We start from the raw sequence: 27867 nt of genomic DNA, 5'->3' as shown, positions 1-27867 counted from the left end.
CAAATAAATGAAAGAGAAGACTTGAGACTTCGTTTGTCGAACATTGAACCTGATATTGAAAAATTAGCAGGATCTCATCAGGCTCAGAGTAGCCATTAATGATTGGCTTATTAAATACAGTAAGTTGTTATTATTATGTGACACCGTAGACTTATCAAGGGAGGGCATCTACTCTACAACTCTGTTTCCACCACTCAGTCCACCAACTACAATGAACCGAAACTACACCAACGTCATCTACCGCCCACCACCACCTCCGCTTACACAGATGATCACAAGTTTACATCTTTTTTGAGTAAAAATTAATTTGTATCAGTCATTAATTTTTTATTAACTTTCACTTCAAATACGTTCATGATAATTTAGGTTTGCCTAATAATATATTATAATTATTGTGTTGAGTCATTAACCTAGTGTGAAATTGAGCAGGGGGGTGTCAGGCCATACAAATAGTTGAAAGGGGGTACTAGGCAAAAAAAAAAAAAAAAAAAAAAACACTGCTATAGATACTCTCTTTTATCCTAATTACTATTGCCTAAATGTAACATCTTCTAGTTATTTAGAAGAATCTCAATTCTTTATTTTGGTGACACCAAATATGTCATTGTTGCACTTTAATTCTTTTAACTGTTTTTCTTGGTTCTCTAATGAAAACAGCAGGAGTGTTGTTTAATTGGCAGAAGGTGAATCCATTCTGATAATAGGATAATCAATCCATCTCGTGGGATAAGTTTGTTTATTATTACATGTCAAAAAATTAGCTTTTATTTTATTTTATGAACATTCTCATTTATAAAGTGGTTACTATTTTGCTTATATAACAGTTGGAAAATTTTACTATTGTATTAACAAAATTTTTAAAAAGATATCAAATAAAAAATATTGACATTTATTTAAAGAAACTTTTGTATAATAAAAAAAATAATTATACAGATAAACAGAAATTTTTTCAAATGCACTTCGCCATTCCAAAATTGCAGTTGAGAGAACTCAAACACTTTAATGTCCTGAACCAATTAATTATATATGACTTTAAGAAAACTATGCATAAAAAATACCTTTATCAAATCCTTTTAATCTTCATAGTCATCTGAACCGGTGTCTGAATCACCATCACTTTCACTTACATTAATCACCAAATCTTGACATAATTCTTCATTAATTCCATCTCTGTATGTATTCCAATACATATTTTCCAATAGGGCAACATGAGAGCAATATTTTACCCAGTTTTGAACTGTAATACTTTTAATCGCCCATTCTGAAATCTTAAAACGTTTTGACATATCAGTATCCCCAGTTCCATTGCAATGACGAACGAGATTCTTCACTTCTGCCCAAACATACTCGATATCATTAATATCACAATGATATGGTGGTAGTCTCAAAGCTAGGAATCCATGTTCTTTGAGCATCATGTCAAATTTAAACAGTTTAGTTTGGGATGAGTTTCTTTTAACCAAGTTGAGCAATTCAATTTTTTGCCTATCTGGAGAATGAGAAATGTTATTTGCAGAGAGCCAATCCATAAAGACATGCTTCCTATTAGAACAATTTCGAACTTTGTTTAATTGGATGGAGTGATATGGAGCATTATCAATTATAACTACTGCAAAAACTGGTGAGATCTTTCTGAGCAATAAATACAAAATGTTATATTCAGGAAATGACAATCAAGAAAAAGGAGTAGCCATGGTATTCAACATAAAATACGAGGCTAATCTTCTTGAATGGCAGGCAGTCTCAAGTAGAGTGATGTGGACTAATATCAGAATGGGGAATTGGATAATGAGACTTATTTGTGCCTATGGTCCCACAGAAGGTTCTACTAAAGTAGAAGTGGAGGAATTTTTTGATGCTTTAGAAAAAGGAAAAGTTGGTCATTTTTGGGGATCTAAATAGCCGAGAAGGAAATGATTGTCAGACATACAAAAATATTTTGGGAAATTTTGCAGAAAAGAGTAAAGCTACTAATAATGGCAAATGCCTGTTGGATTTCTGCTCAGGACATGAACTGGTTATTACTAACACCATGTTCCAACATAAAAATGTGCACAAATTCACATGGAGAGAAGAGGCAAGGAATAAGAAAAGTCTCACTGACTATGTTATTGTCGATAGTGATGTTTTCTCCCTGGCGCAGGACACCAGACTGTACAGAGGATTTGAAATTGGAAGTGATCACTATTTAGTCTTGAGCAGGATAAAATTGAATTTCATATTGAAAAGAATAACATGTAAGAAAGTTTTAAAACGAATAAAAGTTGAGCAGCTCTCAGAGGTGAACTGTAGACAAAAATACACAAAGATTATTGAAGAAAAAATGAAAGAGTTTGAGAACAGGAACCAAACCTTGGAGATTCAGTAGCAAGCCCTGAAGAAAACACTGATTGATTCAGCCAGAGAGGCATGTGGTGAAGTTGTCTGCAAGGATAGAAAAATGAACTCCATGGTGGACACAGGAAGTTAAAGAGGCAGTGAAGGAAAAGAAGAAAGCATATCAAAACTTCCTGGCAAATAATGTAAGAATGTAAGAAAGCAAAACATTGTGTGAAACTAGCTAAACAAAAGTCATAGGAGGACTTTGGCAAGAAAATAGAAAATAAATATCAAGAAGGTGGCAAAATATTCTGGAGGTTGTTGAAGAAGCAGCTTAGAATGGAGGAAAGAGTGCTGTAAAAGGAATTAGAGATGATAAAGATGACATGAAAATGGGAAAAAAAGATATCCTTGAAGTATGGAGTAATTGCTAAATGAAACAAGCAGTGATAGCACAGTGGTAAAAAACACTCAACAGGCATACAGTCAGGAATACATATCCATACTTGAAGTAGAAAAAGCCTTCAAAGGCTTGAAATGTGGAAAGGCAGCAGGAGTAGATGATATTCGACCAGAAATGCTGAAGTATGGTGGTATAAAAGTCTTACAGTGGCTACACTGTATAGTTGAGAAGGCTGAACTGGACAGAGGGACGAATTCCCGATGATTGGAGTAGAGCTCTAATAGTACCCATATATAAAAAGGGAAATAAAACTGAATGTGAGAATTACAGAGGTATTTCCCTACTGAGTGTTCCTGGCAAGATCTATGCACAGTTGAGAAGAAATGTGGAAGAAAAGCTTGGTGAAGAACAAGCTGGATTCAGGCCAAATAGAGGCTGTCAGGATCAGATCTTCACTTTATGACAAATAGTTGAGAAAGCATGGGAATATAACAAAGATCTGTTTTTAAGTTTTGTCGATCTTGAAAAAGCATATGACAAGGTGCCAAGAGAGAAGCTATTCAATACACTACAATTATATGGTGTCGATGGGGCATTATATCAAGCAATACTTAGTCTTTATTTGAGTTGTAAGTCAGCAGTTAGAATTGAAGGAAGTACAGGAAGATGGTTTAATGTTAAATCTAGTGTGAGACAAGGATGTACATTGTCCCCTCTGTTATCCATTATCTATATGGATCACATTATGAAGGAAAGTGGTATTAAACATGATATCAAAATGGGAGACGTTAATGTCAGCTCTTTGCTGTATGCGGATGATGTTATACTTCTAAATAAATCTGCTACAAGTCTGCAAGATTCTCTGACTAAATTGAATAGCTGTTGTAATAGATATGGTATGAAGGTCAGCATTAAAAAGACAAAGACAATGAAAATAGGTAGAATTGTTGAAAATGTCAACTGTGTTGTGAACGGGGAACCTGTGGAACAAGTAAAACATTTCAGCTACTAGGGCACGATTTTTAGTGAAGATGGCAAATTAAATATAGAAATAGACAACAGAGTCAACTGAATAAATTTATATGGAATAAGAGAGAAATTAGTCGGAACACTAAATTAGCTGTATACAAGACAGTGTTCAAACCAGTTTTAACTTATGGATCTGAGAGCTGTGTCAGAAGTAAAATACTTGACCAAAGACTAGAGACTCTCATATCTGCAGTCTCTGAGAAAGATTAGAAGTGTGAACAGATGGCATTAATGGCAGTATCATATTAAAAACGAGGATATTAGGAAAGAACTTGACATTGTCAGCATCCAGGAATGCATTAGCAGATCTAATCTCAGTTGGTATGGTCACTTAAACAGAATGAGCGAGGAAAGATTAGCAAAACAAGTGTTCTCTGCCAGGTTGGCAGGAAAACAACCCAGAGGAAGACCAAGATATAGGTGGATTGATACGGTACAATGTGCTTTAGATGATGGAAATATAAGATCTGATAATGATAATATTGGAGTATTGACAAGTAACAGACTGATTTGGAGGAAAATTGTAGATAGGAAGTTAGTAGTGATGTAAATTTTTCATGTAATACTATCTTATCCTGTACACCCCTTGAGGGTACATGTCAGGAATTTGATGATGATCACTGCATTTTTAGGAAAGTTTGGAATCGGTTTATCTTCTGCCCACTTTTCAAAGATTGTAGAATTCATTTGTCCATGATAATCTCTAGTTGTTGAATTAGCTTTGTAAAGTAAATTTGAATTCAGTAAAAAACCCATTTCTCCACCGCACAGAAAATTATTATGCGCTGTGTGGCATTTCCGGAACACTCCATATTCTTTAGATTGCCAACATTTTCCAAATGTTAAATTACTGTCAATCCAAATTTCATCTAGATATACAAGTAGTCTTTTTATCTCCTGAAACATCGTGTTTCTCTCAAATACTGTGTTCCAGATAAAACTGTCACTTCACTCCATGATAAGTTTCCTTTTATTCTGTGACTTTTTGAAACAAAATCCAATTTCATCAAGTATTTTCCTTCAAGTTTCTCTCTGCCAAGGAAAATTAATTTTTTCTTTCAACACGGGAATCAATTTGGGAACAGTTGGCACATTTTTCTCGACCATGTAAAATTCATGAATAGTTCTTCTTATAACGTCTACATCAAAATCATGTAAAACTACGTTTTTGATGGATTTTTTTTCTCTGGTGCTTTTTAGGAGATTTAAATTTGGCTTTTCTTCAGCTTTTGATTCCCTACAAATTCTTTTAACAGTCAACTCCGATATACCCACAATTTCACTTGGATGTTTTGTGAACCGAGAAACTGGAACAAGGAGGCTGCCTTCTAAGATTCATTTTCACAGAATGTCAGCACATTATGCACTATTGAAAGGTTTAACACCAGAACTTGTTGACGGTACTGGATCCATCATACAAATAAATAAGAAAAATATTAGACTTATTGTTTAATTGACCATATATTTAAAATGTACTTCTGTTCATACAAATTGCCTACTGGTTTCGCCAGTAACTGACTAGCTTTCTCAAGGCTTGCACAGTACAAAAAATGGTAAATGCAAAAAGGTTTAAGAATACAAAGAACCGTTATTACCTATTAGGTAGCTTAGGTAACACGTTCGCGTGACATATCTACTCAGTATCATGAACACGCGTTACATGCAAACGCGTAATATGATTATATTTTGATGACATTTCCAATAGCCTAAATTATATGACCTGGAATTATATAGACCACATAATAGATCAGAGCTACGAGAAAACTTTCCAGTTCAATAAAGCCAAACAAATTAGAAAATTTAATGAACTGTGCAAGAAAAAATACCAGACACACAAAGGCCTCCCAGTTAACAAAGTGATTTTCAACTTGTCAAATCACTGCCTTTCGAAACATGAATCAGAGATTCTAAAGAAAGGTTTTAACTTTTCAATCACTCCTAATTACATCCTGAAAATGGACTTTATGTGTGGAATTAAAAAAAGTCTCTACCCACTACCACAAGATGTAGCCAACGATATTAGATTCAAAAGCACTACCATCCTAGCAACAGCAAAACAAACGCAACTGAATAATGATAGGAAAGCTATTCGGAACTTGAGGAAGAACAAAGAAATAATAATAACAAAAGTAGACAAGGGGAATGCCACCATTATACTTAACTCAAAAGACTATTTTAAGAAGATAAACGACATACTATCTGGCAGTTCCACGTACAAAATCCTCAACAGAGATCCTACCATGAAGAACCACAATGAGACAAACTTCCTGATCCGTAACATGAATACTTGGCCTGAAGAACTAAAACGAAAACTTAAATCCTTCCATCCCATTACTCGTAGACTGTATGGGGCGCTTAGAGTGCATAAAGAAGAAGTGCCACTTTGTCCGATTGTGGATGGCAGGTCCTCCCCAATGTACCTATTGGCTAAGCACCTAGCGAACTTACTTAAGGGAAAAATTAGACAAACAGAGTCCTACTTGAAAAATTCTCAACAATTTGTGGACAAACTCAAAAACATTAAAATAACACAAACAGACATAATGGCCAGTCTAGATGTAGTGTCTTTGTTCACGAATGTACAAGTAGAAGAAGTAATGAACACTATCAAAGATCTCTTTCCTGCAGATATTACAAAGATGTTCAAGCATTGCCTACAATCAAATTTTTTTCAAAGTTAACAAGGTTTACAAACAATTAGAAGGTCTAGCCATGAGCAGCCCTCTGTTGCCACCATGTGCAGACCTTTTCATGGAGAAATTTGAAGATGAGATCTTCACCAGCATTACTCCTAAACCTTCTATATGGTGGAGATATGTGGATGATATCTTCATCATATGGAAGGACAACTTAGAAAACCTACATATGTTTGTTAATAGATCAATGCTCTCCACAATAAAATAAAATTTACTCTAGAAGTAGAAAATAACGAACAGCTACACTTCTTGGACTTACTAGTAAAAAGTCAAAGCAACAGTATCAAACTGTCAATTTACAAAAAACCAACGGACACTGGACGATATCTACATTACTCTTCAAACCATCATAGGTCACAGAAACATAGCATCATCCACATGTTGAGAAATCGAGCTGAAAATTTATCTCTGACGAGGAAGAAGTTCAAGCAGAACTGTCTCAAATAGCTACAACACTATCACAAAATGGTTATCCTCGAAACATCAACAAATTTCTATACAAAAATAACCAACAACAAAGAACAGCCTCCCAGCAGATTTCAACAGCAGTCATCGCCTTTACAGGTTCAACCTTTACAAAAATTGCGAGATTGTTAAAGACCCATAATATCAGGGTTGTATTTAAACCAACAAATAGCTTAAGACGGTTTCTAAGATCTCCTAAAGACAGTGTTCCATTTTATAAATATCCAGGTGTGTATAATATTCCTTGCACGTGCGGTCTTTCCTACATTGGACAGACTTCGAGAAGCCTGGAAATAAGACAGAAAGAACATGTAGGCGATGTTAATCACAACAGAACGATCACCTCCGGATTGGCACATCACTTTTCAACTTCGAACCACACTATAGACTGGAATAACAGCTCCATGCCCTACGTAGACGAGGATCACAGACATAGCGTATTTAAAGAACTAGCAGTTGTACTAGGTACGGGCAGTAACCTAAACAGAAAGCAGGGAACCATGCTGAATGATACTTGGAAAAATTTAATTAATTCCCTCAGTTCAACAGAGCTACAGTATGCGAATAATCATATTACGCGTTTGCATGTAACGCGTGTTCATGATACTGAGTAGATAGGTCACACGAACGTGTAACCTTAGCTACCTAACAGGTACTAATGGTTCTTTGTATTCTTAAACCTTTTTGCATTTACCATTTTTTGTACTCTGCAAGCCTTGAGAAAGCTAGTCAGTTACTAGCGAAACTGGTAGGCAATTTGTACGAACAGAAGAACGTTTTAAATATACGGTCAATTAAACAATAAGTCTAATATTTTGTAACATTTTATGACCAAAAACATGTACAATTTAAATAAGAAAAATATCGGTAAAAAAAGCAACAACAAAAATCAAGTTAATACAGCGGCAGACAAGAAAGCACATGATTTTGTGTGGTGGGGTCAAACCATACATCCCTTAATATTTTCTCCCTTTCAGCATGGATCGACTCTTCTTGGCACTCTGCAGCTATGGTTCTCTCAGCTGTGGGCAGACTATAAGTACCTTGCTAATTTGGAGGAAAATTTTTGATAGTAAATTAGTAATATTATAATGTGACTTAGTCAGGCAGTACTGTCATGGTATTGTGTACATATCAGGAAATTGATGACAGTGATGTGTTGAGAAAGGTAAAAAGCCAGTATGGAATTGTTGGTATCAGTTTGAATTCTTTTGTCATGTTTGCATTTAATCACAGTAAGATTAAATTCAACCAGTAATATTAAAAACTACCTCTACATATTGTAGTCATCATCAAATTCCTGATATATACCCTCAAGGGGTGTACAGGATATGATAGTACTACATGAAAAATTTACATCATTACTAACTTCCTATCTACAATTTTCCTCCAAATCATTCTGTTACCTGTCAAGACTCAAACATTATCAAATCTTATATTTCTATCTTCTAAGGCACTTTTTACTGTATCAATCCACCTATATCTTGGTCTTCCTCTGGGTCGTTTTCCTGCCAACTTGGCCAGAGAACACTTGTTTTGCTAATCTATTCTCGCTCATTCTGTTTAAGTGACCATACCACTTGAGATTAGCTATGCTAACACATTATTCCTGGATGCTGACGGTGGCAAATTCTTTCCTAATATCCTCGTTTTTAATATGAAATTGCCATTGATGCCACCTGTTCATGCCCCTAATCTTTCTCAGGGCTCTCATATCTGCAGTCTCTAGTCTTTGGTCAAGTGTTTTACTTCTGACCCACCTATCAGTTCCATAAGTTAAAACTAGCTTGAATACTGTCTTGTATACAGCTAATTTAGTGTTTTGGCTAATTTCTCTCTCATTCCATATAAATTTATTCAGTTGACTGCCTACCATACCAGCTTTGTTGATTCTGTTGTCTATTTATATATTTAATTTGCCATCTTCACTAAAAATCGTGCCTAAGTAGCTGAAATGTTTTACTTGTTCTATAGGTTCTCCATTCACAATGCAGTTGATATTTTGAATGTTTCTGCCTATTTTCATTGTCTTTGTCTTTTTTATGCTGACCTTCATACCATATCTACTACAACAGTTATTCAATTTAGTCAGGGAATCTTGCAGACTTGTAGAGGATTTATTTAGAAGTATAACATCATCTGCATAAAGCACAGAGCTGAGATTAATACCTACAATTTTGATATTGGGTTTAATACCACTTTCCTTCATAATGTGATCCATAATAAATAAGAGAGGGGATAATGTACATCCTTGTCTCACACCAGATTTAACATTAAACCATCTTCCTGTAATTCTTTCAATTCTAACTGCTGACTTACAACTCAAATAAAGACTAAGTATTGCTTGATTAATTTTCCATTGACACCATATAACTGTAGCGTTTTGAATAGCTTCTCTCTTCGCACCTTGTCATGTTGCCTTTTCCAGATCTACAAAACTTCTTTGTTATATTTCCGTGATTTCTTAACTATCTGTCATAAAGTGAAAATCTGATACTGACGACCTCTATTTGACCTTAATCCAGCTTGTTCTTCACCAATCTTATCTTCCACAATCCTTCTCAACTGTTTCTCAAGTATACTTGCATATATCTTACCAGGAACACTCAGTAGAGAAATACCTCTGTAATTCTCACATTCAGTTTTATTTCCCTTTTTATATATGGATACTATGAGAGCTCTACTCCAATCATCTGGAATTTGTCCCGCTGTCCAGGCCTTCTCAACTATGCTGTGCAGCCACTGTAAGACTTTTATACCTCCATACGTGAGCATTTCTGGTCGAATATCATCTGCTCTTGCTGCGTTTCCACATTTCATGCTTTTGATGGCTTTTTCTACTTCAAGTATGGATATGTATTCCTGACTGCATGCCTGGGCAGTGTTTTTTACTACTGTGCTATCACTGCTTGTTTCATTTAGCAATTTTTCAAAGTAATTACTCCATACTTCAAGGATATCTTTTTCTCCCATTTTCATGTCACCTTTATCATCTCTAATTCCTTTTACAGCACTCTTTCCTCCATTTCTGAGCTTCTTTAACAACCTCCAGAATATCTTGCCACTATCTTGATATTTATTTTCTATGTTCTTACCAAAGTCATCCCATGACTTTTGTTTAGCCAATTTTACAGTGTTTTGTTTTCTTACATTTGTCTCTGTATTCTATATGAGCACAAGCTGACTTATTTGCCAGGAACTTTTGATATGCTTTCTTTCACTGCCTCTTTAACTTTCTGCATCCACCATGGAGTTCTGATTTTTCTTTCCTTGCAGACAACCTCACCACATGCCACTCTGGCTGAATCAATCAGTGTTTTCTTCAGGGCTTGCCACTGAATCTCCAAGGTTTGGTTCCTGTTCTCAAACTCTTTCATTTTTTCTTTAATAATCTTTGTGTATTTTAGTCTACAGTTCACATATGAGAGCTGCTCAACTTTTATTCATTTTAAAACTTTCTTACATGTTATTCTTTTCAATAAGAAATTCAATTTTATCCTGCTCAAGACTAAATAGTGATCACTTTCAATTTCAAATTCTCTGTACAGTCTGGTGTCCTGCGCCAGGGAGAAAACATCACTATCGACAATAACATAGTCAGTGAGACTTTTCTTATTCCTTGCCTCTTCTCTCCATGTGAATTTGTGCACATTTTTATGTTGGAACGTGGTGTTAGTGATAACCAGTCCATGTCCTGAGCAGAAATCCAACAGGTATTTGCCGTTATTATTAGCTTTACTCTTTTCCGCAAATTTTCCCAAAATATTTTTGTACATCTGATAATTATTTCCTACTCTGCTATTTAGATCCCCAACAAGGACTTCCTTTTTCATGGAGTCAGTTGCTTTCTCTAACGCTTAAAAAAATTCCTCCACTTCTACCTTAGTAGAACCTTCTGTTGGACCATAGGACACAAATAAGTCTCATTGTCCAGTTCCCCATTCTGATATTTGCCCACATCACTCTAATTGAGTCTGCCTGCCATTAAAGATTAGCCTCATATTTAGTGTTGAATACTATGCTTACTCCTTCTTTTCCTTGATTGTCATTGTTTGAATACAACATTTTGTATTTATTGCTCAGAAAGATCTCACCAGTTTTTGTCTTTTTTGTTTCAGTCACCCCTATTATGTCGATCTGGTACTTATATAATTTCTCAGCTAGCTCCGTTTCTTTGCCATTCAGGCTTCTTATGTTGATAGTACCGATCTTTAACTCTGGTGATGTTGAGTTGGGGTGTGTTTTCAGATTTGTTCCAGTAGCTGAATTTTCGCTGTTCGCCCTGGTTCCTTGGCGAAAACAACGGGGGCCTTGTTTAACCAGGCGATTCCCCAGCCGGCATGAAATTCTGTCATGTTGTACCATCATTTTTTATTTTGATTTAAGCCAATAAAGAATACAATTTGGTCGGCTAAATCCCAAACTGCAAGCCCATCCTCGTTTGTTCCATATCCAGGCAAATACCTAATAGGGTGCACCGCGCGAAGGTGAGGATTGGATATTAGGTCAGAAGCCCTGATCGGTTCTCTGCATTCCTTTAAAGGCATGGAGGTCTCCTCTCAGTTATACAGCTTTGACCCTTAAGCACCCCACACATATTGTAGTATGTATCCTAAATTTTATTAAATTCAATACACCCAGAGAATCAGAGCTACTTCAACAATTGCTTATTATTTATATTTGCTACTACAATGGTAGATTTGAAGCAAAAATGCAGTGGCTAAAAAATTGTAAGGATTCCGAATAGTACCTCTGATAAAATCCAACTTGAATCCAAGAATAATTGTATGCGATCAAATATGCAAAACACACCTAATAGATGCTTGTGAATATTGGCAAAATATAACTGAAAAGGTTAATTCAAATGCTTTAATGGGACTAGATAATCTCTTTACTTAAGAAATAGTTTACGTATATAATGAGTGTAGATATAAGAAAAAAAACAAGGGAGTATTTTAAATTATCAGTTCAGTATTAAAAAAGTCACTTTTTACTAATGAAAACAGGATTATTAACTAAATCTGTACTAAGACAGAAAAGAGATATCAGTTGAATTAGTTTTTATCTCTTACAGTAGGCTACATCGTTAGTTGTTAAATGAATTACATTTCTGCTTTCTTGTTTTGTGTTTGACATGCATTATTAATGAGAATATATGAAAAGTGGAGGATATGATAATTCCAGTAAATAGTGTTTAAAGTGCTACTTTTAGTAGTAATTTCATTAACTGAAAATTCAACTACACCATCAGTCATTCAATCTTTTGTTTCATTCTCCACTGGTGCAGTGTTGCTAATGGACAGGTAGTGATGTATTATACAAAATAACACAAAATTTTTATTAAGACATATTGCAAAATGTGTCCATTTATTAAAAAAAACCTTAATGGAATAGCATCTGAGAATAGTATCTGTCATTTATATAATTGTTAAACATTTTAGTTATCATAATTTGCATGTTACTAAAGTAATAGATATGTCAGCTTGAAGAAATACAGCCATTCAGAATATATAATGAATGTTTTTAATTTTTGGGGCATAGAAGTTTGTCCAGATGAGTAATTAGTACATGTCCTATAGCCAGTACATTAAAACATTTTGCATTGGATGAAAGTACAACTGCTATGATTTGAATCGTTATTTTATTTTTTCATTTTTCTTATCTAAGTTGTTTACTTTTTCTTTGTTTGCCTTCCATATTCCAGTTGCAATAGACTTGATTGTGAAACATATCCAAGAACTACTGCGGCAGTCTCCCAATGGAAATGGACGTTGTCTTCATTGTCAGTCTGATTGTGCCGCTAACAGATCCTCCTGCTAGTTTTTCCCCCTCCCAAGGACTTTTTCCTTTAGCCACCCCTGCATGCTCCCTTCTGGCTGTCGTTTGGCAAATGTGTAACAAGAATTATTTTTGTACTTGTAATTAGTTTTTCATTTGTTAGGTTGGTTGGTTTTGTTTGTAGAGAGCTTTTTACACATTCAGTATAAATAAAATGCTAAGATCCCTGATTTTTATATAAGAAAAAAAAGGTCATTGTAATTATGTCTTAAAAATAATAGACTAAAGTTAACAATTATGCTATGAAAGCATGTTGATTATTCACCAAATTGAATTTAAGTTTGCTATTTGAAAAATTTTGTTAGTCTTATGCTGCTTAATATATATATATATATATTTATTTAGAATTTTGTATGCTCCACTAATTATGATTTGGGCATAAATTGCAACAAAAAGTTGTTGTCATTATAAAGAATGTAAAAGTATATTGGCAATTTGGTTGATCACATAGTTTTGTATTATATATTCATTTAATCATTTGAATAAGTGATTAGTTTACTTGTGTGTGAACATGGTGGTTCAACAGCAAACAGCATTGTCATGTATGAAGAAAGGTACAATAATTAGTTAACAGTTTTGAAGTAGTAGTATTGATTTTATCAGCATGAAGTTTAGTTTAAATGCACAGCTGAAAATTTTGATAATTCTTTAATATATTTTATTATTATTATTATTTTTTTTTTTGTTAATGATTTTACAACTACAAATTAATGAGAACTGGGCTTTTAAAATTTTGCAATTAATATCTACATAAGAGGATCAGATGCTTAGTTTTGCAAAGAAGGATTGCAAATTGAAACCTATCTCAGGTAAACCATTAGAATATCAATCAGAACAAGGCAAAAAGTAATACACATATGCATCATCTGTTTTCCCAGATTGTTTTTTGAGATGATTCTATGACAAGTTGAAAGCAAGCATTTCAAGCATCTTATGAATGCCCCAGATATTTAAGATGAATCCCAGGTTTCTCTTGAGGAAGTCATGTAAGTGAATGATAGCAGTGGATTCCTTACTATAACACAAAAGGAAGTTGTTCTCTAGATAAGGCATGGTGGCTGAATCCCAGGAGATGCTGTGATTTGTGGTAGAGGAACGAAATGAGACCAAATTTTTCTTCTCTTTTGTCTTCAGTGTCATCGAGATGTTCTTTGTTTCTTATTTTAAAACCCCTACTTTTGAGACCTACATACAGTAGGGTTTTTAAACTTTTATATATATTAAAAAAAAATGTTTCTAATCCCTTTAAAATAATCATGTAATCAGTATAATCATGCTTGACAATGTTTTTGCAATAAACAAATATAGAATGAAAGATTGTAGCATACAGTATTTCAATAGTTCTATTTAGTGGTTCACTTCAGTAGACCACTTGAACAATTTTATGGAAAGGCTAATGTCTTTTTGAGGTCTAAGGAGGCTTTACCATGAGATGGCAGCACTTGTCAGCTGTCTCTCCTCACCTGATGCCTCATATGATTATAGTCTTGGGCTTAGCTATCTTTGACTAGCTACCAGTGGAGTTTGAACTGACTCCTCAGTCTCCAAAAGTTAGATAAGGCTAACCAAAACAACCTCACCTACTCCTTTTAAATAAAATAATTTAAAATATTATTTTAAAATAATATTTTAAATTATTAACTTTAGTGGATTTATTTTTTAGAAGGCTTCACATAGGCACCTTTTTAATTGCAAAATTTCTAGAGACAAAAGAGCAGCTTTTTTCAATCTTGAAAAAAGGCCAAACAAGAGAAGGCTTTCTTCTCTCTCCTCTGAGAAATAATTTTTTTTCTACTATTGCTTTCTGTTGAAAAAGTTGGATTACTTATGTTTTGATCTACACTATTCTCTAGTCAGCATAATTACGCTTATATATAGAACAGTGTCAACACTATTATCAACTGCTCATGATACTTGGCTTATCTCTCATGCCAGAATAGTTTTAAGAAAAAATTTCAGTACCTAGGTGTGACTTTACCAAGATTCGCAAGAGTGGTATTACACTGATACTAGTGGATGAAATAATTCATCTTTCTCTCTTCCACACACACACTTTTTTTTATTATTATTCAGATATTTTGCCAGATTACTTAAAAAAAAAAAAGCATGCATGCTGATTTTACACGCACACACAATATATGGGGGGGGGGTAAATGTACATGCTGATTTTACACGCACACACAATATATGGGGGGGGGGGTAAATGTAAATATATGAATAATGAATATTGATACAAAAATATAAATAGAAACGTTAATCAGTACTTGTAAGCTACATTTAATATATGCAATGGGGCACATAGGAATAAATTACCTCCTGGTAGGGTTACTATTGGGAGGAAAACTCAACATAAACACACATACGAGGGGGAGGGGAGACTGAAAAGTTCTGATAAACACCATTAAAGCAACTCTTCTTATATATCCTAAAAGAAAAAGAACATATTATTATAATTTGATGAAACATGGAGGGCTAAAGGATTTTAAGATATGTTCTTTCTTGTGGTTATATCAGTTACTTTAATATCGCTTTTGTTCTAGGTGTTTATCAGAACTTTTCAGTCCCCTCATATACTATGTATGTATGTGTGTGTGCGCGTGTGTATATATATATATATGTATGTATGTATGTATGTATGTACATACCCAATTTTCATTTACACAGTAGATTGGTTCCAAAAAAAAACTGTAAATGAAAACCATGTGAAAACCCAATATGAACAATAAGTTATTTTCAAACAAAACATATGAAAATCTTTGAACAAATCTCTATTTATTTTTAATGGAATATTTTTTATTTTAAATACTTATTTAAAGTATATACATATGTATCTTTCTTAAAGAAAATAGTGTGTCACTAATAAAACAGAAATTTGAAAAGGCCCAAATACATCTGCACATGTGGTTATTAGTTAAATTTTATTCGCAGTCAGTAGCCGCATCTTCTTTTGTGAGACTGGAATTAAATCACTTCCATCACTTGAAACATTTTGGCCGTCCTGTTTATACTGCAATGGCGAAACATTTTATTCAGTAAAAGGAACTAAATTAGCACTAATTTCCAATAATTTTGAAGGTTGATTTTTTTTTTTTTTTACCATGAACTGTAATTAATTGTTGAGATCCTGTTTTGACTAGATCTTTGTGTAATTCTTCATATTGCACCATATACGACTTCAGTTAATGTTTTAAACTGTTCAGCTCATTCAGTATTTGGATCATGTGTAAGAAAATGACTTTGCAATTTACTAGCCATTTGAAGCCCTTCTTTAATTAATCCTGCATTGAATGGAATATCTTCATCACTTTTTTCTTTTTCATCGAGATTCTCAAGAGCAGCTTCTATTATTTCATCATCACTAACAGCCTTGTCAACTATCAATTTTTCAATATCTGCAAATGAAAAATCATCAAATCCTTCTCCACCAACTGCATGTGCTAATCTGATGATATTGGGATATTCAGTTGTATGCAAAGGTACAGGGATTTTCTTTTTCACACATTCTGGCCAAGTAGCTTTCCAGCATGCATTTAAAGTTGGTGGTTTCAATTCTGATAACGGTAACTTAACAAGTTTGATGCAATCCAAAATAGAAAATTTCTTCCACACACCAATATCTGTCAGTAAATTATCCTTATCTAGTTTATCCAAAATATATTGGAATGTTCTTATGTAATAAGTTTTGAAGGTAGTAATCACACCCTGGTCTAGTGGTTGTATGAAGGATGTGGTATTAGGTGGCAGAAAACAAAAATTCCACATTTGGGTGTTCTAAAACAGGATGGCCAGGCGCAGTGTCTATGATCAATAAAACTTTAAAAGTACAAATTTTTTTCCCCATCAAATGGCATTTAACTTCTGGAACAAAACATTGATGGAACCATAAATTAAATCCCCCCCCCCTTCCAGTGCATTGGTAATGTTAAAATCCACACCTTTCATTGCCCGTGGTCTTAGGGATTCTTTTCTTCTTTTGTCTAACTGAATTATCTGACATCATGATTAATGGGGGTTATGTTACGAAAATATCTGAAAATAATCGGTAATTAATTTTACTAATTTCATTAATGAGTTATGGTTTTAATATACAATCTCTTGAAGCATTGGTGCAAAATAATAGAGTCGCACGATAATTAGCTGCTTTAAAGCTACCAAACTTTTTTTGTGATTTCGCTATATAAGTTCTATTTGGTATTTTTTTCCGAAAAAGGCAGATTTCATCTGCGTTCCAAACTTGATAGGAGTGTAGTCACTATTTTCAATAATTTTGGACAATTTTGAAAGAAATTCCTTAGCTGCCAGCTCATCTGCAGCTTCTGCTTTTATTTTTACATTATGAAGCACACATCTTTTGAGAAATTTTGTTAGCCAGCCTGCGCTTGCAGAAAAATCACAATTATTATTTGATGTTGTTGGCTCCTTTTCCTGAATCTGTTTGTACAACCATAATGCTTTCTGTTTGATGACATTTCTGTCTAAAGGTATTCCTTTTTGTCAGCAATCTTTTATCCACATCACTAGGGCCTTTTCCGTCTTCATTTTTATGTCTCTCGATGACTACTTCGCACCTAATTTTGTTCCATAAAGAACAGATTTTCTAATGGCCTCTTCATTTTCTTAATTGTTTTCATGGTAGCTTCGTTCAATCCAAAATATTTCTCTAAGGATGTTCAACCTTCTCCAGCCACTAAACGATCTAAAATTTGGATCTTAGTTTCTAAAGAAATAGCTTTTCTTTTCTTCTTTTGTCTAACTGAATTATCTGACATCATGATTAATGGGGTTATGTTACGAAATATCTGAAAATAATCAGTAATTAATTTTACTAATTTGATATTAACGCTACAAAACTTCAAAATTTAATACATACCTGTTGCACGAATAAAACTTTCATGAACAAAACATAAAATGCGTAAACATAATTATAATGGAAATACCTTTTTTTTAACAGAACTGAATTCAAGCAGAAATTTTAAAAATAAGTGTCATTTGAGCCATGTTAAATCAAAATATACCATCTAAAAATAGAATTTGCATGTTTATTCAATGTCTCATCTGCCTTTATCAGTAAGGGGAAGGAGTATCTTACATATGTTAGTATTTTGTTGGTGTTCAGTGGGTGCAGTCCACTTATAAACATAGGATTCATTTTTATTCAGGAACAGATGAATTTTTACTCGCTATGTCTGTTCTTTCCAACAGCTAGAATGAAAATGTTCTTGTAGCATGGAACCATTCCATCCCCAACAGACACTGTACTGCACAAGCAAGAAAAAAAGTAGTTTTATTGTATTACTAAGTACAGTACAGATACATTTATGGTGTATATACTGTATTTAGCAAATTCATGCAATTAGACACAACTGTAATGATACTTCATAATGAAAAATATATCCCTTCATGCATACAAGCAAAACAGTTTTATTGTAGAACCAAACATGGTATCCAATTAAATACCTTGTCCTAACATTCTCTTTCAAATTTTGATTTACAGAAAATATGCTGAATCATTTGTTGATAATGCAGTTATTAGGTATGGAAAGCAAACAATTTATGTAAAGCAAATAAAGATGTGTAACATGAAATATTTTTAAATTGCAGTTGAGATTTTCAATATTGTTAAGGCAGTTCACAAATGCTAATTTTGGAAATAAAATTCTACCAAAAAGGTTGCAACTGACATGGTGTATAAACTTTTAGAAAAGGTGCTGCCCAACACTGACACAACATACGTCTGGTAAAGAAAGTTCCTACATATAGTGTCTGCACATGCAGATGCTGCCTGGTGTGAAGGTGTTAAATGATGTCTGGAAGTCATACTTGATTTCAACTTTTCCAACAATCTGGGACTGGTGATTCTTGTGCCCCATTCTAATAGTTTGAGATAGGTTTTAATTTGCAGTCCTTAGCTGCAGTTACGTTTCCATCCTGAAAAAGCAAGTAGTAGTTTGTTTGCAAAACTAGTTGGTGTTTGATCTTATGTAAATCTTAACATCTATCAAAAGTCCATCTTGTTCTAATTGTTTTTTTGTTAAAGGTTAATTTCATGCACTGGTAATGTTTTGTGTGTGTGTGTGTGAGAGAGAGAGAGAATCTAGCCCACTAAAGTATGTAAACCTGCCATGACTCCAGTATATAGGAAGTGAAATCAGAATCACAGCAAGTGATATCATTGATTTGAATCTTGTTTGAGGCACTTAAATGTAACTGTTCAGTATGTAGAACTTCAACAAAGTATCCATTTTAGGGCAGACATAACACATTCCACATGTGGAAAATGAAAAAAAAACAAACAAAATCTGTTGGAAGTTTTGGCAAGAAATAGTTGACCTTGACTCAAGAAGTATCTGGTTATTAGAGAATAACAAATCTGTATTTTGGTGAGCAAATAGATTTTGCCACATTACTGTGGCAAAATCCATTTTTGTTTAACATCAGTACATTAGAAAGAGGTGAATATAGAAAAACAAGTAAATCTGACATAAATGAATTAACTGCATATGCTTAAATACATATATGGAAGAGATAGTCCTCACCACATGTTGTTATGCCTATAGTTAACCATGAGATGCATCATAGTAGTCAACTTCCTAGATAGGAGTCAGCACATGAATGGGATGCTTAAATATGTATAGGTAGGTATTCAAAAATCCGGCAACCTCTGGACCTGAAGGGTGCCAGATTTCGGATGGTTATATATGCTGTATATTTTTAACAGAAAATGACTACCTGTACAGTCCTTTAAAGAAAGAAAATTAAGCACTAAATGAAAAGCTTATGAAATTTTAATGTTCACCAACTAAATAAATATAACAGTTCTACAGAATTTTAGTTCAACTGAATAAAATCGTTCATATATAAAATATTCTGAATAAAAAAGCACTTCCACTCTCTCTCTGCAATCGACAACGCATGATGTTTACATTTTATGCCACCTCTTTTCTTTGCTGAATCCATAATGGGGCTATACAGCAGCAAATAAATGATAAAATGAGAAGGAACAAGCAGTTTATCGCATGCTTATAGACTACAGCGCCATCAAAACATAAACAGAAAACAGTGGCGTGCCAACACGGTAAATTTGAAAATGCATGCTCCGAAATCCATGCCGGAGATCTGAAGGAACCAGATTATCGATGACTAGATTTTTGAATGCCTACCTGTATGTTTACTATCATTTTGTATATTTGATATTTTTAAATATTTGCTAAATCCAAAATATAGTTGTGAGCAAACGTACACACATGCACATTTATGGATGCTGTGAAGTCAGGCTACTTTCAATCTGTTTGGAGCATACTGAAACACCTGCTTAGTCAAGCCACCACACCAAAACAGCCTTATGCCCTATATCTTTCACGGTTGCATAGAATAGAATATACAGTAGCAGCAGCAGTGAATACGGAACACACTTCATTACTATCATAAATCATCTGTGTAATCTTACTTCAGATAGTAAGCTCAACATTTTCTCTTAATTTCTGTCTCTTTTGTGGATGCTGAGGTGACAGCATGTTTGTCATGTTAGATTAGAAATTAGACTTATCCTACGAAGAGATTCCATCTTATTCAGAAAATTGGATGATGTGAGAAATAAGATGGGAAGAATTTTTATTTATTTATTTTTTTGCAAGAAATAAGACAGGATCGAGTTTTGTTAGTATTGAAGTTGACAAGATTATCAGAGACCCACTTAAGGTTAATGTATGACCAGAGAGAAAATGACAGCTCATATAAGGGGAGCCTACTTAATAGTTTATTGCACAATACTTCAACTGCTTTGGAGATATCTAGAGTAATGACTCAAGGTTCTCCATATTTTTCCATCACATTTGTCCAGAGGTGGTTGGCATGAACAAAAAAGATCCTCTATTGATTGTTGATAATAGTGGAATTTACATCACTGGTCATTTACTTGTTGAATTTTTCAGGTAGTTTAGAAATGTGTTAATGAATGTCTTCATTACCAATCGAGTTGTCAAATGAGAACAATAGATAGGTAATTTCATTATAAAGAATTTTTTTCTTCTTTTAGAAATAGTTTGAATATGATACTTTCTGAGAAATAGAATGAATACCAATGGAACAACAGAGTATAAAAAGTAGTTTTACAAAACATAAGTTGGCTCCAACAGAGCACGAACCCTAATGGCAGTTAGAATATTTGCCATCAAAGTGGAATGTAGAATAAATATTTCTTAGTATACAATAAGGAAACAATAACAATTGTTTCCTTATTGTATTCACTGTTCAGGATCAGCAGTCGGGAAAGAATAATCCAACCATTAAAGTTAAGCATGAAAATAACGAAGATATTTCATTTGGCATCTTATATGAGTAATACCAGACAACTTAAAAACTAAGGATAGCTATCTGAGTGCTGCTTTTTGGGTGAAGATATTAACATTAGCTTGTGCTATGAACAATTCAGAGCACAGACTTCGGGCAAACAACATATACTTAAAATGAACACTGGTGAGGAAGAGATTATTTGGATAATGGCTAGAGATTATCTGGTATTTACAAAACCTTGAACCATAAGATTGCTGGTGAAAGGAAATCCTTAGCATCTCTACCTGGTGGCTTACTGCTCTTGGAACAGAGAAACCAGATGCAGTTATAAACATTAAAATCTTTGTGTAGGATAACTTCACTGTTCATTCTTCTAAAGAAAATTGAGATTTGGAGAAAGAAAATCAAAGTTCAGAATAGTTGGTAACAAACAATAGCATTAGAAACAAAAACATATTTTATGGAGAATGGGAAAGGAATTTTATAACCTTAAGAAATCAGGAAGAAGTAATTTTTAAGTTGGACGCACTCTGACATTGAGATATCTGAGTAAAAGTATCACATATACAGATATTGTCTTTGAGACAAAATAAAGTAAGTGTGCATGCAGCTGGTTAAAGTGGGGAGAGCAGTGATTAAAGTGGAAAGCTGAGTTTCTGTTAAGCAAAGTAGTAGTTTTGCAGGTTGGATGGAAATTAACAACACTAAAGTTGGAAGGTAAGACTTCATATTCTTTTAAAAATTGAGACATGAGAGTAAGAATTCATTATAAAATATTATTACCATGATCACTTAGGTTTAATTTGACTGTCTTTATTTGTAAAAAAAAAAAAATTTTTTTTTCCCCCTGGCTAAGTTTTTAGCTATTGTCGATATAATTATAGGAAAACACAAAAAAGGAACAATTCAATTGAAAGCATGTGATATTATGTGCACTATCAGCCGCAGGAGAATAGCTCCATTTGCATTAATATATGTCATCATCATCATACGTATCAAGGATTTAGGCCTAGCATGGCCTGTTCCGGCCTTAGAAGTCATGTTGAATCGTTTAAGAGGACGTCCTAGTTTTATTTTTCCTAATGGCTTGTACTTTAAGGCTTGTTTTGGTAATCTTTCTGTTTTCATTCTTTGAATGTGTTCCATCCATTTATGTTTATATTTTTTAATTTTTTCTATTACTGGTTCTTGGTTTAATTCTTTCATAATATCTTTGTTTCTTTTGTGATCAAATAGGGTATACTTTGCAGTTTTTCTCATAAACTTCATTTCTGCTGTTGTTAATCTTTGTTTGTCTTTTTGTTTTATTGTCCAGATTTCGCTTCCATACATTAAGACCGGTAAGACTAATGTATTGTATACTTTTAGCCTGGTTTGTTTTTGAACTAGGTTTGGTTTAAATATAGAGTTAATTACACCTGTTATTTATTTTTTTTTTTTCAAAACCAATTCCCTCATGTTCTGGACTGGTAGGCCAGTTCTCCTTGAATTCTGGTGACTCGAATTTTGAAGAAACCTTTCAAAAAACGTGACATAAAAAGGCTTATCATTTTATATATGTAGGGTAGATATAAACAAAAAATTAATTACAAATTAAGGAACACATGAATGGTGAGTATTAGTCAGTATAACTTCCCAAAATTGAGAAAGTTTTAGGCAATCGCTTTTGTTCAGGTTTGGGTTGTGAAGCATATATTCACAGCCCAAACCTGAACAAAAGTGATTGCCTAAAACTTTCTCAATTTTGGGAAGTTATACTGACTAATACTCACCATTCATGTGTTCCTTAATCCTTAATTTGTAATTAATTTTGTTTATATTTAAAAATAATTTATTCACCGTTTTTTTTTGTAATTTGTTTTGAATATCTATTAATGCAGATGGAGCTATTCTCTTAATCTTAAATTTTAATGAAACCTGTGATAGTAATTGAGAGTGAAACACATCCAACACAATAAATTCATTGAAAGTAGCACAAATAGCTCATACCAAGATAGAGCCTCTGTAGCTCGTTTGGTATAGATGAAGCCCTTTGGTTGGAAAGACCTGGGTTTGAATTCCATCTAGGATGTGAAGAACCTTTTTTCAGGATTTTCAGCTGAAGGTAAGTTAACCAGTGTCATACAGAAGAGGCTGGATTTCTCTTGAGGAAACTTTGAGACTTTGATTTTTCTTCCTACAATTGGGCACACCAGCCTTTGATCTCAATGTTATGCAAGACCTGATTTCAAGTTAAGGTATTCAATGTAATAATATTGAACGTTTTATTGAACACACAGCATACTTGCAGGGCTTAACCACCTTATCCTAGAATTATGGTTATGAAATCTAAGCATACTTAGAAAGTCATGGGGACTTAAGTGTCTTTTAAAACCACTGAAGATGATGATGATTCACACCAAAGCTAATAGTACATCATGAGGATAAACAAGCAATTTAAAAGAACAGAATACAAGGCAGATACAACAATCATTTATCCAATAATGGTAAGTGCCATGCTCTAGAAGGATGATATCAAACATATAATAAATAATTTCTGATCTTGAAAGATCACAAATTATTTATAACTGTGGCATAACTATAAATAACATATTACATGATAACCTCAGTAATTAACTTTGATGAAAGTACAGATATTTCATACTGAAAATAACAGTACATCAGTTTCTACACAATAATGTACTTTTCTGCACACTAATGATATTTTCAGTAAGAAATATCTGTACTTTCATTAAAGCTAATTACTGTGGTTATCATGTAATTTGTTGTTTAAATCATTTCTGATATTATAGGTTACTACATTAACCTATGTGACAGACATTGATGTGGGAACAGAGGTAGATGAATTGGAGGTTCTTAAGATATTGAAGAATCTTAATGAAAATACAGCTGTGGGATTAGATGGGATATCAGCTAAGGTTTTGCAGGAATATGCATCATGTCCATCTCCATTTGTTCTAATTTGTGTGATAGAGTTCCTTGCAGTATTCTGTCAAAATCTATTGGATTTTGTAATGCCATTGCAAAATCCAATAGAATCAACATGTAGCCATTTCCTTTATCCAACTCAGCTGTTACTCTATTATAAAAAGTTAGTAAATTACTAAGGCATTACCAAACCTTCACAAAGCCATGTTGACCCTCGTACAGTAGCATGTTTTTATCTATCCATTCTTGAATTCTCTTTTTGACCAATTTTTCTACTACTTTTATCACCATGCCTCAGATACTGATTGGTCTATAATTTGCTACTGCAGTCTTAGAACCTCCCTTATCCAAGGGAATTATTTTGCCCTCTTTCCCACTCCCTTGCAACTCTACCAGAACTGAGACATAAATTAAAGAACTTAGTCAAAGGAAACTAGCAATGCCTCTGATTATCCCTCTGAAATCTTGTTTTTTATGCTCATCTGGCTGTCTAGCAGTCTTTAGAAGGATGGAACTGAATTTCTGGTTTCTTTAGTTTATATTCATGGATATGTTGTACAGTGTGGAACAATGAACATTGTAGAACTATTTAGGCATTGTATTAACAACAGCTTTTTGAAATTCAAAGAAGAATTTTTTTCAACTGAAGGAAGGATTGGCAATGGGTTTTTCCCTTTCTCTGCTACTAGCTAATTTGTTCATAGAGTGGTTTGAGAAACAAGCCTTACAAGCACAAGGGAATATGACCTAAAGTATTATTAAGTGTACGCTGATGAAATTTTCATCATTTGACCCAGCTCCACTAACGAACTAGAAGAATTTATCTCACACCTTAATATCATTCAACCTCAGATAAAATGCAGTTTTGAGTTGGAAGTTCACAGGTCTTTAATATTGGATACACGCAGAGTTGTCTGAGTAGAATAAATTCAATTACTTAATTTGAAGGAAACCTACCCACACAGGAGAGTACTTATGCACCAAATCTCATCACCACCTAACACAAAAAATTGATATTATATGAACCCTGAGAAATAGCACATACAAAATATACACAAAAGAAACCAGGAATTAGATGATCTCAGTTCCATCCTTTCAGCCACAATAGATCATTGTTCGACAAAATCCAAATCAACTTCCTAGGCAACCAGATGAATGTGAAAAACATGATTTTAGAGAGACAGTAAGTCTTTCATATATACAACTGGTCACAGACAAGATTTCACAATTACTGTCATCAAGGTATAAAAGTTGACTTCCACACACTCAACAAAATTGCCCATCTCTCCAGCCTTCCAAAAACTACCCTGTCCCCACTTAGCCTGGTATCTACAAGATACACTGTGACTGTGGGTTGTGTAACATTGGACAGGCACACATGTCCAAATATTTCAAGGATGGGAAGAACGAGATAAAACACAAATCAGGACTGGCAGCACATACACAGATAGCAAATGTCAAATAATGTGGCTATAAACTGAGTTGATCCATATAGATTACAATTTTGCAAGGATATATCATCATACAAGTGAGGTTAATGCTGTGACATATATGATAGAGATTTAAGTGGGAACAGAGGTGGTTGAATTGGAGCTTCTTGGAATATTGCAGAATCTCAATGTGAATATAGCTCTAGGATTAGATGGGACATCAGCTTGCATTTTTCAGGAATGTGCAAGGGAAATGCCAATGCCTCTAGGCTCTTTAAGTCTCAGCTCTGGTAAAGTTCCCAAGGAGTGTAAAGAGGACTAAATAATTCCCTTGCATAAGGGAGGTTTTAAGACTGTGGTGGCAAATTATAGGCCAATCAGTATCTCAGGAGTAGTAAAAGTGCTGATAAAATTGGTCAAAAAGAGAATTCAAGAATGGAGTGGATAGGAATAATACTCTATGAGGGGCAACATGGCTTTATGGAGGGTCAGTCATACCATAGTAATTTACTAACTTTTTATGATGGATTGAACAGCTGAATTTGATTAAGGAAATGGCTACATGATGATTCTGTTAGATTTTGTGAAGGCATTTGACAGAATATCACAGATTATCATAGATTTTTTGCTTTATTCTTGTTGAGAGGCTTATACGCTGGTTAAACATGATAACTAATATTTAAGGAATTGACAGCATATACTAGAAATATAGATTAAATAAACTTTAATTTATACTTTCCGATATTTCGGCGAACGTCACATTGCCATCTTCTTGGGAACTTACTACTAAGACACGTGCACACAAGTACTAATAACAGCAAATGAGACTAAAGCTAGGAAGCTAGCATTTTCCTAAAGTCCTGATGGTGCCCCCTGGAGGGCTATATTGGTAGTTCTTGGCCTTTGGGCTGAAGTTCTTCTGATAAACGTTTCCCAAATTTGGGGCAGTCTCATGCATTCAAATTTGTTGAGGTTTGGCATGTTCCTAAGGGCCGAGGCTGATTCCATGAATAGTCTTTCATACTTGAACTTGCTGCGGTGTATTACTGTGGCTTTCTTCCATCTTATTCTGTGGCGAGTATCCAGAGCGTGGTCTGCAAGCCCAGAGTGGCTGTACTGGTGAAATCGGATGTAATCCTTGTGTTCTGAGATTCTGATATTTGCTGTCCTGCCTGTTTCCAAAGTAGGACAGTTTACAGCTGCAAGGGACCTGGTATACACCAGGTAGGTCTAGGGGGAGTGGTTGGTCTTTGGTGGAGCGGATAAGGGATGCCAGTTTTCTATGTGGTCTGTAACAGGTGGGATTTTATTGATTTTTTCCGAGGTGCCTCGAATGTAGGGAATGGTGATGGATTTGGAGTAATCTTTATTGTGAAGGGGAGGGGGTGGTGGGTTGTGGATAACTGGGTTAAGTATTTTTTGGAGGGGGTAGCCGTTGGCTGAGAAAGTGTCACGGATGTGATTTAGTTCAGTGGTTAGGGCTTGATCATTAGAACAGATTATTTTTGCCCTGTTGAATAATGTTTTAATAACTCCATATTGTTGTGAGGGGGGGGGGGGGGATTGTTGGTGAATGTATCTGCCTGTATGGGTGGGTTTTCTATAAACTGAGAAAACCAAGGTTCCATCAGGTTGGCGGGTGACTAGTGTGTCTAGGAAGGGAGGTTATTGTTTTCCTCTTTTTCCAGGGTGAATTTGATTCTAGGGTGTTGGTTGTTTAAGTGTGTTAGGAAGGAGAGGAGTGAATCCGGGCCATGTGGCCAAATAGCGAAGACATCATCAACGTAGCGAAGCCATATGGTAGGTTTTTGTGGGGCTGAGTTTAAGGCTTCTCTTCAAACGTCTCCATGAAGAAGTTGGCCAAGGGTGGGGAAAGTGGTGAACCCATGGCTGTCCCCTCTATCTGTTTGTAGAATTTTTCCTGCCAAACGAAATAGCCTGAGTTCATTGTAAACTGAAATAGGGCTGAGATATCGGGAGGAAATTTAGCTTGGATTAGCTCTAAGGTTTCTTTGAGGGAGATATTCGTGAATAGGGAGGAGACATCAAAACTGACCATTATGTCATTATGTTGGAGTGTAAGGTAAGTATAAATTAAAGTTTATTTAATCTATATTTCTAGTATACGCTGTCAATTCCTTAAATATTAGTTATCACGATTTTTTGCTTGGAGAGTTGTGAATGAATGGAATGGGTTGCTAGAGTCATTTGTTAGCAATTTGTGGGTTAATGAGTTCATGAAAAAGTATGATAAATTGTATGTGTATAGTTTGGTTCTCCTGTAAATGAGTTTTCGAATTCCATGGAGGTGCCGTACGATAATAATATACTCAAGGGTGTTCAAAAAGTCAGCTGAAATGATGAAACACCCTCAACATCCAATAAGAAAGAAGGCATGATTTTACACCAAGTCTAGACCTGTCTCATTAAACAGTCAGTAGCATGCAACCATCCAATGTCCATGTGG

At 34.4% G+C, this 27867-nt stretch overlaps 2 protein-coding genes across 5 annotated transcripts in view; one reads left to right on the top strand and one right to left on the bottom strand.

Moving 5' to 3' along the window:
* LOC150110652 (uridine-cytidine kinase 2-B-like) overlaps positions 1 to 27867 on the top strand; it is a 169617-nt gene that overhangs the window by 122103 nt on the left and 19647 nt on the right. The window contains exon 7 of one of the 4 annotated variants that reach the window (XR_016549005.1): positions 12617 to 12806. The exons of 2 other annotated variants lie outside the window; for them this stretch is intronic. Coding sequence is in view for 1 of the 2 variants with exons in the window: in XM_090400032.1 (XP_090256158.1) it covers positions 12617 to 12732 (116 nt within the window). In the remaining variant the exon portion in view is untranslated. Of the gene's footprint in view, positions 1 to 12616; positions 12921 to 27867 lie in introns of those variants that run through there. One more of the 4 variants, XM_090400032.1, reaches the window with a different exon arrangement.
* Positions 17666 to 27867, bottom strand: part of LOC150110651 (uncharacterized) — a 368437-nt gene continuing 358235 nt past the window's right edge. Inside the window, exon 13 of the mRNA XM_090400018.1 lies at positions 17666 to 18008. Within this exon, the coding sequence (XP_090256144.1) occupies positions 17953 to 18008 (56 nt within the window). The 3' untranslated portion in view covers positions 17666 to 17952. The remainder of the gene's footprint in view (positions 18009 to 27867) is intronic.

Source organism: Typopeltis vanoorti, chromosome 1, assembly GCF_054136105.1.
Source record: "Typopeltis vanoorti isolate ZY-2024b chromosome 1, IOZ_Tvanoo_1.0, whole genome shotgun sequence".
NCBI classification, from domain to species: Eukaryota; Metazoa; Arthropoda; class Arachnida; order Uropygi; family Thelyphonidae; genus Typopeltis; species Typopeltis vanoorti.
The sequence above is the reverse complement of the archived record's forward strand: the minus strand, read 5'-3'. Positions and strand labels throughout refer to the sequence as shown.